Source organism: Copadichromis virginalis, linkage group LG7 (assembly GCF_057382275.1).
Source record: "Copadichromis virginalis isolate Kocher_CV1m ecotype Utaka linkage group LG7, C_Virginalis_male_GT1.1, whole genome shotgun sequence".
NCBI lineage: Eukaryota > Metazoa > Chordata > Actinopteri > Cichliformes > Cichlidae > Copadichromis > Copadichromis virginalis.
This window is the reverse complement of record NC_140624.1, coordinates 49,935,783-49,953,055: the sequence shown is the minus strand read 5'-3', so window position 1 is coordinate 49,953,055 and position 17,273 is coordinate 49,935,783. Positions and strand designations below refer to the sequence as shown.

General features: G+C 44.6%; 1 protein-coding gene across 2 annotated transcripts in view; it reads left to right on the top strand.

Moving 5' to 3' along the window:
• Nucleotides 1-10,452, top strand: part of ccbe1 (collagen and calcium binding EGF domains 1) — a 51,711-nt gene extending 41,259 nt beyond the window's left edge. For both annotated transcript variants that reach the window (XM_085463954.1, XM_085463953.1), the window contains exons 10-12: nt 7,425-7,460; nt 9,502-9,537; nt 9,792-10,452. In XM_085463954.1, the coding sequence (XP_085320080.1) occupies nt 7,425-7,460; nt 9,502-9,537; nt 9,792-10,052 (333 nt within the window). In that variant the 3' untranslated portion in view covers nt 10,053-10,452. The remainder of the gene's footprint in view (nt 1-7,424; nt 7,461-9,501; nt 9,538-9,791) is intronic.
• The last annotated feature ends 6,821 nt before the right edge of the window (nt 10,453-17,273 follow it).

Here is a 17,273-nt window from a genome sequence, read left to right as displayed (position 1 = left end):
CGGCAGTATTGAACAACATCAGATTTCAGTCCGGGCCAGAAGAAATGTTTCAGAATTCTGGTGTATGTTTTATTAACCCCCAAATGTCCTGACCATGGATGTCATGTGCTAAGGACAGTACCTGGGTACGATAAGCAGTAGGTACAACCACTTGATAAACTGCAGACCAGTCTGCGTCTTCCGAGACCTCACTTGTCCATCTGCGCATCAGAAGACCTTCGTCAGAGAAGTAAGCCAGCTTTTTCCTTTTGGCATCCTGTTGACTGAGAGTGGAGGAATGACACTTGGACAGGGTTACATCATTTTTCTGTGCAATAATGAACTCCTCTCGGGGGACTGGCAAATCCAGAACTGGTTGTGTTTTGTCAGCAGGTGGAACTGTGGCCTGAACCTTAGATCCAGAGGTAAAGTTAATCACGTCACCAACAGGATCTGACCTCATGAAGGAATCGGCCAAGTCAGGACCATACTTTTTTGTCTGGGCCCTCGTAACTACACAAGCTGGAAAAATGGCAGGCTGGTCTTGGGCTGGGTCAGAATCCCGGCTCAGCTCGGGTCTGTCTAACACCTCAGGAATGGGTGTGACCTTACCTCCAGCAAGGTCATTACCTAGGATGAAGTCAATGCCTGGTATGGGCAACGCAGAACGAATAGCCACTTTAACAACTCCGCTGACTAATGTTGACTGAATGTGAATAGTGTGCAAAGGGGCAGATACAAATCCGAGTTCTACTCCCTGGACAATAACACTGGACTGGCAAAACGACGACTCAGAAAACGGTAAGACGTTTTCTCTAATGATGGACTGAGAGGCCCCTGTATCTCTCAGTATTTTTACTGGTTGTTGATCTTTTGGATTCCCAGTCAGCGAAACCACTCCCTCTAGAATGAATGGTTTGAAACAGGGGTCAGGGTGGTTAGTGTTCGGTTGAAATGCCCTCCCATTCTCTGTGGCTTTAATCAGTCCCACCCCTTTTGGTTGTGAGGATAGTTGCTGTTTACGCTTTAATGCCTGACATTCTGCAATGAGATGACCCCTCTTGTGGCAATAAAAGCATTCACGCTCACCGTGGGGAGGCGAGGACACCCTCACTGGCCTCGCAGCAGAGCAACTAGACTCAAGCCGTGGTGAGCGCAAGGTTGTGGGCCTATCTGGATGGGAAACAGGGGTAAAAACATTCTTATGAGTTAACACAAACTCATCGGGCAACACAGCTGCTTTGGACATTGACGTCACCTTCTGTTCATTTAAGAACATTATGAGCCTCTCAGGTAATGAATTTTTAAAATCCTCCAGTAACATTAACTCACGCAGCGACTCATACTCATCCCCAACTCAGTTAGCAGCGCACCATTTATCAAAAAGAGCCCCTTTTTCATGTGCAAACTCCACATATGTTTGACTGCTGGACTTCTTATGGTTCCTAAATTTCTGCCTGTAGGCTTCAGGTACCAGTTCGTAGGCACGTACAATTGTTTCCTTCAACACGTCGTATTTCATGCTTTGCTCTAGCGAAAGTGAAGCTACTACCTCCTGAGCTTTGCCCACTAATTTACACTGAAGTAATATGGGCCACATGTCTCTTGGCCATTTCAGAGCAGTAGCCACCTTTTCAAAAGCGTTGAAGTACGAATCTACCTCAGTCTCACGAAAGGTAGGTACTAGGGCAATATGTTTGCTAACGTTAAAACTTTCCGGGGAGACTTTCGGGATTTCTTTAGTGGCATCTGTTTTCTGTCCTGATGACACCCACTGTCACGGTCCGGGGCAGCGGCCGTGTGAAGAGTGGAAAGGAGGACTCAGATGCAGCACTTACTCAGATGTGAAGGTGATTTATTGACAAACCTGAACATGAAGGGAGAACAGCAGGGAGAGCACGCAGGGGATTCTCCGGGTATGAACACAGACGACGCGACAAGGAGCAGAGGAAATCACACACTATAAGTACACGAAGAGACACTGGGAAATCACACACAGGTGGGGGAAACAGCTGGACCTGATTAACCTGACGAGACAGGGGAACACTAACACCAGGGACCAACAGAGGGAGCACAAACCCAGAACCCAGTGTCTAAAATCCCAAACACAAACCATCCCAAAACAGCCATGAATAATAATGAAAGTAATAACAATAAAGAACATAAACATAAAGTCACTGAGTCATGGTCGCAGGACCATGACAGTACCCCCCCCTCAAGGGCTGGCCCCTGACAGCCACAGAAACACACCACCAGATCCGGGCGGGCGGCAGGGGGCCCAGGACGGAGGGACCGGGCCAAGACCAAAGACGGCGGCCCCAGAGTCCCAAACAAATGTTCACAAAAAAAAAAAAAAAAAAACTCACAGGGGAGCAGAGTCCAAAACACAGTTCAGGCGGCCGGCCACGAAGAAGGCCGTGGCGGCGCGTAAAGAGTTCGGGAGGCCGTCCACGAAGAAGGCCGTGACGGCGCGCAAAAAGTTCAGGGGGCCGACCGTGCGGAAGGCAACGGCGGCCACTCAGGCGAAGAGGGTCCGGGGGCCGGCCGTGCGGAAGGCAACGGCGGCCGCTCAGGCGAAGAGGGTCCGGGGGCCGGCCGTGCGGAAGGCAACGGCGGCCGCTCAGGCGATGGCGGTCCGGGGGCCGGCCGTGCGGAAGGCAACGGCGGCCGCTCAGGCGATGGCGGTCCGGGGGCCGGCCGTGCGGAAGGCAACGGCGGCCAGTCAGGCGATGGCGGTCCGGGGGCCGGCCGTGCGGAAGGCAACGGCGGCCAGTCAGGCGACGGCACCCGGCCAGTAGCCTAGCCAGCGGTCTAGAAAACGGCCGTTTAGCTCCAGACCCAAACGAGGCTGGGCCAGGCGAGGCTGAAGGCACAGAAGCCGGGGCCGCAGCGGGCGAAGATGCTGAAGACGCTGCTGCAGGCAATGGTGCGGATGCTGAAGACGCTGGACCAGACGAAGATGCAGACACGAAGGCTGGGCCGGGCGAGGACGAAGCTGTAGCCGAAGCCGGGCCGGGCGAGGCTGAAGCAGAAGCTGAAGCCGGACCGGGCGAGGATGAAGCCGGACCGGGCGAGGATGAAGCCGGACCAGGCGAAGCTGACGCTGGAGCTGAAGCTGGGCCAGGCGAGGATGAAGCCGGGCCAGGCGAGGCTGCGTCCTCAGGCTGAGGCGTGGTAGTAGCAGGTGGTAGCGCTGCAGGTGGTGGTACTGCAGGAGGCGGCGCTGCAGCCACGGGTGGAGAAGCAGCCACAGGTGGAGAAGCAGCCACAGGAGGCCGGACGGGCTCCTCGGGCCCCCCAGCCGACGTGGCAGCCGGTGTGGCATGAGGCCGGACGGGCTCCTCGGGCCCCCCAGCCGACGTGGCAGTCAGTGTGGCATGAGGCCAGACGGGCTCCTCGGGCCCCCCAGCAGGCGAAGCAGGAGGCTGGACGGGCTCCTCGGGCCCCCCAGCGAAAACAGCCGCAGAACCAGCGGGCACACACAAAACAAAACTAGGAGGCATGTGGGCCTCTGGCACACACGAAACAAAACTAGGAGGCACGTGGGCCTCTGGCACACACGAAACAAAACCAGTAGGCACGTGGGCCTCTGGCGCACGTGAAACAAAACCAGTAGGCACGTGGGCCTCTGGCGCACGTACGGAGGGCTGCAGCTGCGCAGAGCACTGACCCTGCTCAGGCAGTGACAGCCCGGTACAGTTCACAGCTGGCATCTTGGCCTCCAGGGGTCCAGAGTAAGCTGAGGGCAGTAACCCAGCCTCTGGGGAAGCCCCGGAGTGAGCAACAGTCTCTAATGTTGCCAGCTTTTGAGGAACAGGTCCGTAGCGAAACAGTTTGTCTCCCTGCCCAGAAACAGCGGTGGAAAAACAGTGCGAAAATTGTGGCTCAGCCATTACCGGAACTGTGGGCTGTAGCGATGCTAGCGGTGGTGGTGGCTGAGTGGCTAACTGGAGCGGCGGCAGAACGGGTAATTGAGCCCTTAGGGAGGCTAACGGTTGAGCCACAGACCTGGGAGCTTGTGGCTGGACACAGAACTGAGCCGGAGAATGGTGATAAAGTCCTGGCTCAGAAGGAGCGGCAGAGAAACAGTCTCTCGGTTTTACAGAGGGTTTGTAGACGCCCACTTGCGAAGGATCCGTTACCACGAAGGTAGGTAAGCTATCTACACTGTCTCTCATCCCGCTCTGAATAGCCCCAGAAAACAGAGTCCCGGAATCTGGGGAAGCCAGAACATGTCGCTCGCTCACCGCCTCGGGCTGCTCGAAAGTAAAAGCAGACGGGGGGTGAAGTCCGAGGTCCAAAAGGAGGAACTCCCGCTCCCACGAACAAAGCGAGCCCAGAAGCCATGGGAGACCGGTCACCAGACGCTGTAGCCGCCTCTCTATAGCGCGCTGGGACGTGCCACCCGGGTTTTCCAGCCACCGGTCGATGAGCTCCTGTGTGGCATCGATGAGATTTTCCCGTAGCTCCCTGGACGGGTTAAGCGCTGCTGGGTCCATGTTGTGGTCGCGTCGTACTGTCACGGTCCGGGGCAGCGGCCGTGTGAAGAGTGGAAAGGAGGACTCAGATGCAGCACTTACTCAGATGTGAAGGTGATTTATTGACAAACCTGAACATGAAGGGAGAACAGCAGGGAGAGCACGCAGGGGATTCACCGGGTATGAACACAGACGACGCGACGAGGAGCAGAGGAAATCACACACTATAAGTACACGAAGAGACACTGGGAAATCACACACAGGTGGGGGAAACAGCTGGACCTGATTAACCTGACGAGACAGGGGAACACTAACACCAGGGACCAACAGAGGGAGCACAAACCCAGAACCCAGTGTCTAAAATCCCAAACACAAACCATCCCAAAACAGCCATGAATAATAATGAAAGTAATAACAATAAAGAACATAAACATAAAGTCACTGAGTCATGGTCGCAGGACCATGACACCCTCAGTGCTTCTACTTCAAGCTGCTTTAACCTGACTTCTTTTTCAGCTTCTATCTCCAGCCTACGGACCTCCAGCCGGAGATCATAATCTGCTTTACGCACCTTATCCTTCTCTTGTGCCTCTAGCTGTAAATGCAGTAAGCGAACCTTAAGCTTTGCATCACTGCTAGATGTTTGGGATTCTGGAGTGAAAGGCTTAAAGCGAGGCAGAGTTTGGGGAGCCGCATCCGAGTTAACTTGGGCACCCGGAGGTGTAGCAGGCAGCGCTTGCTCATCAGTTCTCTCTGGAGAAGCTGGATCAGCAGAGGCTCCAGGGGGAGCTAAAGGGTCCTGAGAAGGCACCCCAGCTGTAACAGGGCTGATTAAAATACCCAACTCGATTAATCCCTCCAACAAAGCCTGCTTAATCTCCTTCTTCACTCCATACTTTGGTACAGAAAGGTTATACTGGGCAGCAATACTCAACAGGTCGTCTTTGCGACATAAGTCAATCTTATCAACGCTAGGCTGACTAACAAAATCAAGCAGGTCAAAACTCATCTCCGGCTGATACTATGAAACGTAGACACCCTAAAATCACGGCACCCTCCTCATTAATATAGGTTGTCCACCGCATACAACGATCCCGGACGAGCCCCCATTTGTGTTACGTCCCCCCCCCCACCACGGCGGGGGCAAAGGCAGGCAGGGGACAGCAACACTGGACAACCACAATCAATGAAGGAGGAAGACCACAGAGCAGTTAGGTATCAGGCAGAATTTAATGGTTGGACAGTCAATCTTAACAACAGAGAAGAGGTGGGGGGGAGGAGGACTGGGCGGTTGATCCAAATCAAAGAAAGTAATAAAACAAAAAGAGGTCAGTAGCTTCCAGGGCCTAGCCTAACTGAAAGAAAAGTGCAAAACAAAAGGCCTACCTAGCTACTCGATAAAAGTCAGTGAAAACATACAAGGGTGGCATCAACCGCATAACCTAGTGTGACTAACAGAGTAAAATCTACAACCAATGTATAGGGTACCCCGGCTTACCTGTCCAGCCTCCCACCACACACAACATAAAGAAGCCTGTTCGCAAATGTTTGTCAAAGCAGAAGCCAGCAGCCCCAGCTGGCCAGGGAGCGGCTCATTTGTAGTGTTCCTTGGAGTGTGATTGGCCAACTGAGCCCAGACCAGCCAATAGACACCTGCCAATCAACTTCGAACTGGCCAATCAGAGGAGGCCTGACGCCTGAAAGATAAACAGAACACAAAACAGAGCACAAAAGCAAAGCCACACCCCTTGGCACGTAACAGTCTTATTCTTCATGTCAAATGGAGAATATAAAAATCAGAAAGTTTGTGTCCTGATTGTGACCTATGAATAAGTTGATGTATAGCACCACTCTTACACCAGTTACCTCTATTTATTATTATTTTTATCTTATAATTTTACTTTGTGACACATAGAAGAATGGCTGTTTTAATATGAAAAGCAATACAATCTTGAAAATCTCTTTTTTCATTTTAATGATTCACTAAATTATTATATTATCAGATAATTTAGTGTAACTGCATTGACAGGAAACCCCCCTGAGAAAGACACAAAATACATCCCGTCATGCACCCTTTTAAAGACCCTCATTCTTGCGAGGTGGATAAGGATAACACGTGGAAATGGCAGGACAACAGCTTCGGTTGCTTTCTTTGGCTTGCTGTTTTTGTGCCGTGCCAAGTCTTTCCTGCAAGTGTCAACCCTACATGTTAAAGTGTGGGACTGGAATCAAGAATGTGCAGGATGTCGCTATCAAGACATATTTTCTACTTTTTTAAAGCTCTTGTATTTATGCAATCTTCTCACTGATAAATCAGACTATCATCACCTACCATCAATCACATCACAAGCTGCTTAAAGCCAAAACAAGAGCTGTAGAGCAGTGTTTTTTAGAAGATGACCTGTTGCTTTGTGTTTGAGCGTGGATGCGTTTTTTTTTATCTTATTTATACATTTCATCAGTACACATGCTGATGATCTCCTACTGAAAGGATGTTGTCCTCTCATCGCACAACAACCTGGTTAAACTCTAGGTGCAGTTAGGTTTGGTTTGGTCACCAGGCCATGTGTGTTTGACTTCATGTCTGGATTTCAGAGGTGATGAATGCGTGACTCAGAAGGTTTTTAGTGATCTGAATATTGGCGCTACTCCCTATACAAAGATTATTATCCCATGAAAGAGATCAAAGCACTCTGTGTTGTCAGTTTGAAGTTACTCAGAAATGGCCTGGAGGCAGGAACAGAGTTAATCGTGGGTACTCTCACTTGATGTAGCATAATAAAGTAGTTTTGTATTTTGAGGGGCTTTGGGTAAACTGTTTCTGGGAATATACTGAATTCAACAAGCCGCCACAGAACAATACTTTAAAGCAGTAAATATAATTTCATACCTTTGGAGTTTGAAACAAAAGTGACTAAAATATGTTTAAAAATCAAATATATCTGAACTACTTTTTGTATTGAACAGGGGCCTCCAGGAGCACCAGGAAAAGACGGTCTAAAGGTGAGTTCAGATGCTATTTAGTCAACCAGAAATCTTCATTTTGGGGAATTTTAAAGTATAAATTTCCTCTACAAGGCAATTACTATAGACAAGAGTAGAATTGCCCATCACATTGATCCCTTAGGGAGCAGGAGGAGTCATCACCATTGACATATTGCATCCTATTTTAAAAAAGAAGTCGGTGCGGTGAGTGCAGAAAGCACCGGCTGTATAGATTTGCCAAAATCATATCAATCAAAGTAAATTTCTCAATAGCTAAATTGTTCCCCCCCTCTCCAGATTTGTTCAGGATGAAAAGCACAAGGCAGGTGCCAGAATACTTGTTAATCCTCACCTGGGTGCTGCGCGGGCACATGAGGGGATTACTTAACTGCAAGTTGCTACATGAACACAAGCTTTGGTCGATGCTTGAAACATGCGTTACATATTCTTACAGAGAGGGTCAGGATTTTGCTCACTTGGAAAGAAATTTCTCAAGTCAGACTTGAGCCCGTGACTTCAGCACAGAAATGTCATTGACCACCAATGTGAACACTATAGATACCTCTGGGCTGTTTTGGTTGTTTGGAATCACCTGGATTTATTCAGATTGGCCAGCTGGAGATGTTATTTTAAAGGGCTAACAGGAATGCTTTTCTCTGCTTTGCGTTCTTGTGAAGCCTAAGACAAAGGGTTAAAAAAAGAAGGCTCTGACAGATGGTTAAGTCTGAGATTAAGTGGGCACAATGCAGATTTCATCCTAGTTACTGTGAGATTTATTTTGTGCATTTTTCACATCTTTGCATTAAACAATATGCCTCTTGCTCTTTTTTACAATATCTATAACCAGAAGCTCTTGCTCTGCCACTTTGCTGCACCGTGTTGTAGTTGAGTTTGACAGTGGTTCGCTCTCATTTAGATGATGATGGTTTTTATATGGCAAAATAATGTATGAACATCACTTGTGACTGTGGCAGTTGTTACTAAGATTAGCCTCAAAGAAAAAGCTTTTTAAAAATAGAACAGAGCTCTCTCTCTATCTTTGATTTGGCCCTAGCCTGTGATAAGTACAGCAGGTCGGTGGTGCAGTGAGTGAGTGAGGTAAGATTTTCTTTTTTAGTTTCACTGGGGACTTGATCCTGAACCTTCAGGATGTCAGAATGAATTTAGACTGAGAGCAGCCAGGTGAAGTAGTTAAAGGAGCTAATATGCAGAAACCTTGAAACATTATGAGACTTAACAGTGCCCGTGATTGGACACCAGGGTGGTTGTGTTTATTTAAAAGAAAAATAAATCACTTACAAGAGCAAGGTATGAAAGCTTCAGAGATTCTCATGTTAAATTGGACCTTGTAACTCTGTTTGCTTGGCTTGTAGATTGAACGCATGGAAAGACTTAGGTGCATCTGCCTTATTGACACAGTACCTTGGTGTTCTTTTCAGTGCAGCTGGGATGTTTGTGCGGATAGATTGGAAGGTTATGGTAATATGTCTCTCAGAGTAACAAATCCAAACCATCTGCCAAAACACTCCCAGCCCCCTTGTGACCCTGAGCATGGCTAACAGGGTAGTCAGCTTAATGTGTATGTGCTACTGTAAATCACCAGGCTGCCATGATAATTCACAGTCAAGCTGTAAAGGATCCAGCTTACTAAAGGGGCTAATTTTACTTTTTTGCTTAGAAATGTATTTGTTATCTAAAGCTAGAAAAGAAGATTTTACACTAAACTCTATGGAGAACCACACTTTGTATTCTCACATTTTGAGCATGAGCTTTAGGGTGACATTTAGATAGTTTATGTTTCAAACTTTACACAGAGTTGATGAAAGCTGCATTGCTCTTTTAGCAAATATATACAGTATAACAACACAGTACATGCTTCTTTGATATAATGTGCTCCCATTTATTCCTTTTTTAATCCATGAAGCAATCGTGTTTACTTTCATCCTGAACTCAGTTTTCCAGTTTGTGAAAGTTCCCGTAGCAGAATATCATGAATTCCTCTCATGCATTTTCCTTCAGTGTAATTCATCTTAGCTAAATATTTGTTTTGTTTCCTCAGGGGGACAGAGGAGCTCCTGGGCCTGTTGGACCACCAGTAAGACTAAGGCTATCTATACCAAGGCCACATTACTGTAATTCGTTACTATCAAATAGAAAAGTGTAGTTAAACTACAGCATGGCTGGGAAATTAAATGGTATCTCATGGAAAGTATTCATTATCATCATGTCCAAGCATCCAGTGGCCTTGATGCAATAAACTCTTGTGTAATAATTATATTTATATCCACAAATAAGCTAAAAATCTAAATTTCTAAATCAGTTTTTCTGTATCTCTTTGGTCAAACCCAGGGCCCTCCAGGATCCTTTGATTTCCTGCTTCTGCTGATGGCAGACATCCGAAATGACATCGCAGACCTGCAGAGCAAGGTGTACGGTCGACCTATGCACTCTCTAGAGGAGGACTTTCCCACAGTCCCTGACAGCGGGAGACAAAACCAGGACCCTTTAGATATGGGCTCGGGTGAGGACTCTAAGGAAGCGCCGCCTCGAACAGGCGCAGGGCCGAAGAGGAACAGGAAGAGGAAACCAACACGAGAGAGAACAGAGTGAACAAAATGGAATGAATGAAAAAGTACAAAAAATACATTGTCTTTGGTGTGAATATTGAAATGATCTGCCTTCTTATTTAACTTCTTAAAAAAAGAACATATTTTATGCTGTTTGATTACAGATTGTCTATTTTTGTATGATATACAAAATTTCATCTATTTTTTAACAAAAATGAGTAGACTGTGCCAACGCATGCTTTTTTATTGCATATTTTCAGAAACCTACTGTTCCTTTATAGCACATTAAAGAAGTCTCTCATAAAAACAGGGTTTTTTTTCTCTTTAACTGTAAACAATCGGCATGTGTTGCATCATTTTTGTGCTTGCAGGAAGAATTAAAGCAGCAAAATATAGAATTTTACTTTTTAACCTTAGTGCATTGAGTCTCATCTATTGCATGACCCATTGTCATTTTTAAAACTTTGTTTTACCAAAAGTAATGATTCAAAGAAAGTTTGGAAATACTGCTGTAGTACCAGCTGTGATCAGAGCTGCAACTGTGGATTATCGGTAAGTTTCAAATGTCGCTGAAATGACACCGCACCTTATCTAATACAGCGTTCCTACAGTTTTTGACTTCTGTCAAGGAGGTGCCATTTTTTCTGTGTAGTTTTGAATGAATTCTCATAAAACTTTGTTCTGATGAAGACGAAATGAATACATACCAAATATTCCCTTAAAAGTGAATACTGCCCAGAGAGTGAGCTGTCTTGGTGGAGGTTTGCGCTGTCACAGTGGTTCTTGTTTTGTAATGTTTTGCTACCTGTAAGAGCTCCAAGGTGAGAACAGTTTTGTTTTTTCATAATTTATTTCTAGTTTTTACAAAAACAAAAAACAGATGCATATTTGTTATCAGAGCTTCCTTTGATATACGCAGTGACGCTGCGCGCTGAGGTGTTAGTTGGAGGGCTGCGTTAGGCACCAGAGCTGCCTTCTGGTGCCTAACCATAGCCTGTAACTTGATAATTTTAAAGTAAACTTCTTAAAACTGAATTATATCTCCTGCCATGGACACCAGACTAGAGATGGCACGATACCACTTTTTTATGTCCGATACCGATATCATAAATTTGGATATCTGCCGATACCGATATGAATCCGATATAGTGTTTTTTAATCAACAAAACTGTTTTTTAAATATCTTGCTGCATTTTGTATAAGTTCATACTCAAGTTCAAAACAACAACTACACTAAAGCTATTCTGTTATACCTGTATGCAAAAAAAAATATTTCATAGTTCAGCAATACTGATCAATCTAATAAACTTAAACCTACACCATCCTCCCTATTCTGGTATTTTAAAGAGTACTTAGCATAAATATTAAGCAACCTAACTAATAGGGTTCCAACTCCCAGCAACAACAAAAATAAATAAATAAAAAATAGGGAACCACCCCTCACGCTCCACCTCATGATGCTTAATCGACGTAATCAACCTTAATTTGATGCAGTGTGAAAAAAAAATGCACAGAAATCAATTATTTTTCAAGAAATATTAAATAGATTCAACATCTTTCTTCAACAAAATTGCAGACTGCACAGATGGTACCTTCCCAAAGGAAAAAGTACTATAGCTTACTAGGGTATATTAGACTTAATAGTTACTATATACAGTAATTGACTTCTATTCATTTTACATCAAATTAAAACTTTGGGTGTCAGATAATTATTTATTAAAAGCTAGACATTTTAAATGAGAATAAGAAAGAAAAGTATGTCTTTGTGCCCCCTTTTCCCTGTTAATGCCCTATCGGCCCCCCTGGCTAAACTTTGCTAGATCCGCCCCTGCACAGTTACCAGCGTCAGCTACGTAGAAACTAATATTAAATACATTCTAACAACAGCTGATCAAGCTTAAACGTGCTGCTGTTGTTCAGCCGCTGGTTTCCTCTTTCTGGTGCAAAGTGGGCCAAAAGCAAACTAGAGACACGACTCGTGACAGAAAAGCCGATCAGCTGATCATTAAGCAGTTTCATGATTGAAGTAGCAGCAAGAAGAGGCAGTCGCTTGTTAAGCTTAACGCAGGAATGCTTTACAAACATTCAGAGATGGACTTACACACTTGCTTTACTTCTCTCGGGATAACTTTGTCGGAGATGAAATGCTGGGTTGCTAGCGAAGCTCCAAATGCTATCCAGAGGTCCCGAGACAGGTCCCGCATGCCACAGCTGCTCTATCACGTGATGCATACTGCTCCGACGTGCTAACGTTCTGAGGTGAGTTTTGTGAGGTGCTTTCGTGATATTTAATGGATCGGATTACATTTTTTATTTTTCTCCGATATCCGATCCAGTAATTTAGGTCAGTATCGGACCGATACCGATACGTAATATCGGATTGGTCCATCTCTACACCAGACTAAAGTTTCTGTGCCTACAGCTCATTTGTGGCTTGTTTAAAACTCGGAATAAAAACCACTGCGCTTGTATATCTGATCTAATAATAAACCAACCAAAGTAAAGCCTTCTCTGCAAGCAGGCAACTTTCAGAGGGCAGTGTGAATGTCAGCTGACTGAATTTCTAAAATGTTTTAATTTTTTTCTCCACCAGAGGGAGACCTTCTCAAAGCAAGAGATCCAAAGCAGTCTGATGTTTAAAAAGAAATCCTATTTTTAACCGACCTGTTGATTTGTTGGCAGAAAATTTATAAAAAACTGTTCATCCTTGATGAACATCATGAGACTAATAATCACCAAAACGAGAATTTTATTTCCTGATCTTTGTGGATTTCAATATCAATTCTGTCTGATGATCAGGCATATAGGAAACAAAAAAAGAGAAAAGAAACGTCTGACTTGACTCATCTGTGCATGTTTGTTTGTTTGTTTTATTTATTTTATGGTATTTGGTGTTTGTTTGTTTTTTGCCATTATCCACAATAATCCCAGCCACATCCACACACTATGAACGATTTTGATAGCATACTCTTACATATTACCACCTAATATTACCATTATGTGGTGCCACTCACTCTCTGGTTGAGTTAACCTGATTTTATATGACATTATTATCCATTCCTTATTTAATAAAGAATAACCAGAAAAAAGGACAATACACTACTTAGTTGTGTTTTTACATCAAGCATTCCCTTATGAATCCACTAGATGGCAGTAATTTCTCAGTCCTGTACTGCGTGTACTGTTTGAGTTCAGCCCATTAAATGATGCACAGCACAGAGTGCTGACTGAACTCATTAGACTTTGGCGTGTAGTTCACAGGGATCCACACAGACGCAATCAAAACACCGTGATGAATAAAGCTGTGTGGGAATGCTCACTCAGCATGGGTAATGTGTACATGCTTGTTTATTTTGGGACTCTGTGACATTACCTTTTCTTCTCTCTCAAAGATTGACCTGCAGGCGTCAGAGTGATCATTTTGTTCCTGGAAGAACTTTTTTCCCCTCATTTAAATCATATTCACATTCGTTATCTTTTCTATTAGAAACATTTATGTCGTTCCCAAAAGACAAACGCAGATTTGTTCATTCTTTGACAACATCAAAACCGAAATCCATTCAGATAGTTGGAAGTTTTGGATTTTGGATGCCAGCCTCATTAGACACTACATCATTGTTAACACGTTGTGTATTTGTTTCACAATGAGCCCATTTTCCCACAACGCTGTATGTTATGATTTGCATTTGATTAAAGAGGGACCGATATTGAAGTGCTGGGCGATTCTTTTTAACAAGCTGGGCTCCTCTCGTATAGAAAGAGACAAAAACACGGGGAAATCTTGGCAATAAATTTCTCAAATATCTCTTCTGGAAGTAATTAATCACCACTGTACAAGGACAGGCCTTTAAAAGGATTTCAAATATTTGCTGAAGTGGCCCCTTGTTCCCAATTATATCTCTCTGCTTGCCCCCTTCATTATTTAGAACTGTCCACAAAAAATATGCAGCACTAAATGGGAACATGCACACACACACACACACACAAACCCCAAAGAAAATGTTTAGTAGCAAAAAGGATGAGTGAGTTACTGTGTTGCTAAAAAGCCCTAATGAGGTAATTTTATTAGTAGCGGCTGCCCAGGACTGTTGGAAACAGATGGAGGAAACAAACAGAGAGGAGCAGCATAAAGAAAATTAGTGCTACCCAATTCATTAATTAATGCATTAGTGTGGGCAGCAAATTAACTGCCCCAAAAAATCTTCCATTCAGCAAAGATTATGATGGAAGAAAAAAAATACATTGTTGCCCTTCAGCGTAATTACAAGACAGTGCAAATTCAATTCTAATGAGGCGAAAGGCACCCCCTTAACATACATCCCCTATTCCCCCCTCTATAAAAGGGCTTGCTCTTGTTGAGGCCTAAGTTTAAGGAAGTATTGAGAGTGAAGGAGACAATGATGAGAGATCGGCCAGGGTCTAAGTGCTTTATGTGCTGCAAACAGGTAGAGAGGATTGAATGGCTCTCTTTCTGGGACTCCTGGGGGGCCTGTCTTCCCAGCACAACAACACTTGGCCCTGAGAAAAGGGCCCGCTGAGGGGCCTGGAGAGTGAATGGACCTGTGCCGTGGTGGGTCAGACTGAATGGCCACAAGTTCTCCACTGATTAAAAACGATGTTGTGCCGGTCCGGGCTTCAACACATGTACGCAAACACACACTTATGCGTGTAGACACAAAAAAACACACACAATCACACATGCACATACTGAGAGCCCTCACCCTTCCACCTCTCCCTCTCATTGAGTTATCTTTACTCGGGCTTTGTCTCCTCTAATTGGAGCTGATGAGTGACTAATTGGTAGCTTTTTTACAACACCCGGTACTTAAGCAATGGCAAACCGAGTGAGGCAGCATGAGCGGAGTTAATGAGAGGCTTTGCACAAATAAAGGCTTTAAAATGGGCCTGTTTCACAGAATGGGAGAAAAAGGAAAGTTGAGGATATCTTTTGTGTCCTCCACATCTTTCACTCATGTGCAGGTATCTAAAAAGGGAGCGGGAGTGGTGGAGGGCACACAGTGGCTGCTGAAACGTTGAGCACTTGTCTGCATAAAGGGATCTGTTCTGTATTGTTTGGGCCCCATCGTTTAGTGTTTCTGTTAATAATGAGAAAGGGCTGCTCCTCAAATGAATGTGGCAAAGTCCTTAGTGGACAATAAGTGCCCCCTCTTCTGCCCAGACCACACTGGACTGTGTCAAAGCAATCTGAAATGAAGGTTTAGCCCCTTTCTGCATTGTCCGGGGTGAGTGTGTGGCCTGTATGCACAGAGCCAAGCCTGCGAATAATACAGCGGCAGATCAAATCTATGCATTATTGGCTTAAATGATCATAAAACATTCAAAGCTTCTAGGCGTGATAAGCAAAGCTTCTGTGTCTCTTGTGCATCGGGTCAGCATCAGGCTCACTGGATCGTAATTAAAATCATAAGAACAGTGAGTGCCCTGGTCCTCAAAGGAGAGAAGCGATTTGCATCATGGTGGTAAAAGTAAGAGCCCGGTGGGACGTTTCCTTAGCATGCTGTCACCTCAGCGGATATTTAGTCTACGTGATAATGGATTGCTTTGTGCTTTTCCGGTATGAATAAACGCCATGAAGCAACAGGCTTCATTTAACTAAGCCATCGTTCACACCAGCCGTTGACAAGCCACTCTCCCTTTCCTCTTAATGCTTTAGATGCCCGGATCCCCCAAGAACAAATGGCCCCATGCACAACACAACAGGTATTTGTTTTGTCTGTTAAGGCCACTGGTTCCACAACACACAGAATGATAGGAGGACATCCAGCGGTCAAAACAAGGATAGAACATGCCCCTCAAAAAAGTGCCACCTCAAACCTCATGTGGCTCAACGGCAGAGGCTCGCTGTCATTTCCAGGATTATATTTAGTACAGTATTGTATAATTCGCTGGCCAAATATTTGTTCTGACTCATGCAATAGGCTATTCACAGTTTCACTGACCCATTAACAATCCACGGTTTCCTATTGTCCACTTCTAAATGGATCTATTAGCACCGCCTTTGTTATTCAAATCCTGCATTTCCCCACAAAGAGTGTGGTTTAACTCTCTAATGAGGACTTCCTCAGACAAAGGACAGATGTCTCTATTTTCTCTGCCCTTACAAATCCACTGGAAAGATGTCACGAGTGGTAAGAGCCTGCACCAGACATTTTCACAATCTCATATATTCTCCTTCGTGTGTGTTTTGTTTGGGAGAGCATTTTACAGATGTATTTTAATAGTATATTTTATAGTAGATAATAGATCAATCTAATAGAGTTTTCTTTCCACAGCCTCATGCCACATGACAGTTTTCTGCTATTTAAAGACATGCAAAACAGATCTGGTTTGGCAACACTTGTGCATACCTGTCATATAATGGATTTTATTGTTGTGTTGACACAGAGTTGAAAAACAATATTCACGTCTTTCACCTGCTCGAGGAGCTGATCTCCTATTAACCTTGTTTCCAAAAACACGATTAAAGCTTTAGCTCATCTGAATTTTTTTCATCTGCTTCACCAACTTTTCACATGTTGCTTGCAAAGGTAGCCAAATAATTCAGTGGCTCACTCACAGGAAGAAAAAGGCTCCAAACGGGCCCTTGTAGTGGTGCAGCACCCATAGAGGCAACTGGGGGAAAGTGGGGAAAATTTTGAAGTAAATCAAGGCCTCGGTATATGTTTTAATAGTTTATATCATGTTCATCCTCTTCATATAATCACCTGCAAGACCTAATGGAGTGACAACTGCACATATTAAGGTCACATTGACACAGTATGCTGCCCTGGGGTAAATATGTGCTATTATGCCCCAAAGTCTTAGTGGATTGTGTCAAGTTCCTAAGCATCGGTCAGACAGTGCAACATGATTTTATTATTTGCCCGCAATCAGCAGCAGTTACACACAGCAGGACTCTGCCTCTCTATGTGTGTACCTGTGTGTTTGTGAGTAGAGGTTTATTTAGTGAAATATCCAAACATGTAAGAAGAATAAAGTTTTCTAGTCTTACAGTTAGTATTAATAATAAATAAGCTGATCCGATTTAGTTAACATTACTACTAAAGTACAACGTTATCAGTTATATTGAAATACCCCTCTTTTTTGACAAGAAAGGCGGAGTCTTGAGATTCGGAGAGTCTTCTGCAAGAGTGTCCTGGGCTGTCATTAGTAGAATTAATCTATAAAAAAATAATAATAATAATAAATAAATAAAAATGAAAAAATAAAAAGCCTGTGCATTCCCAAAGTGGCACCTGGGCAG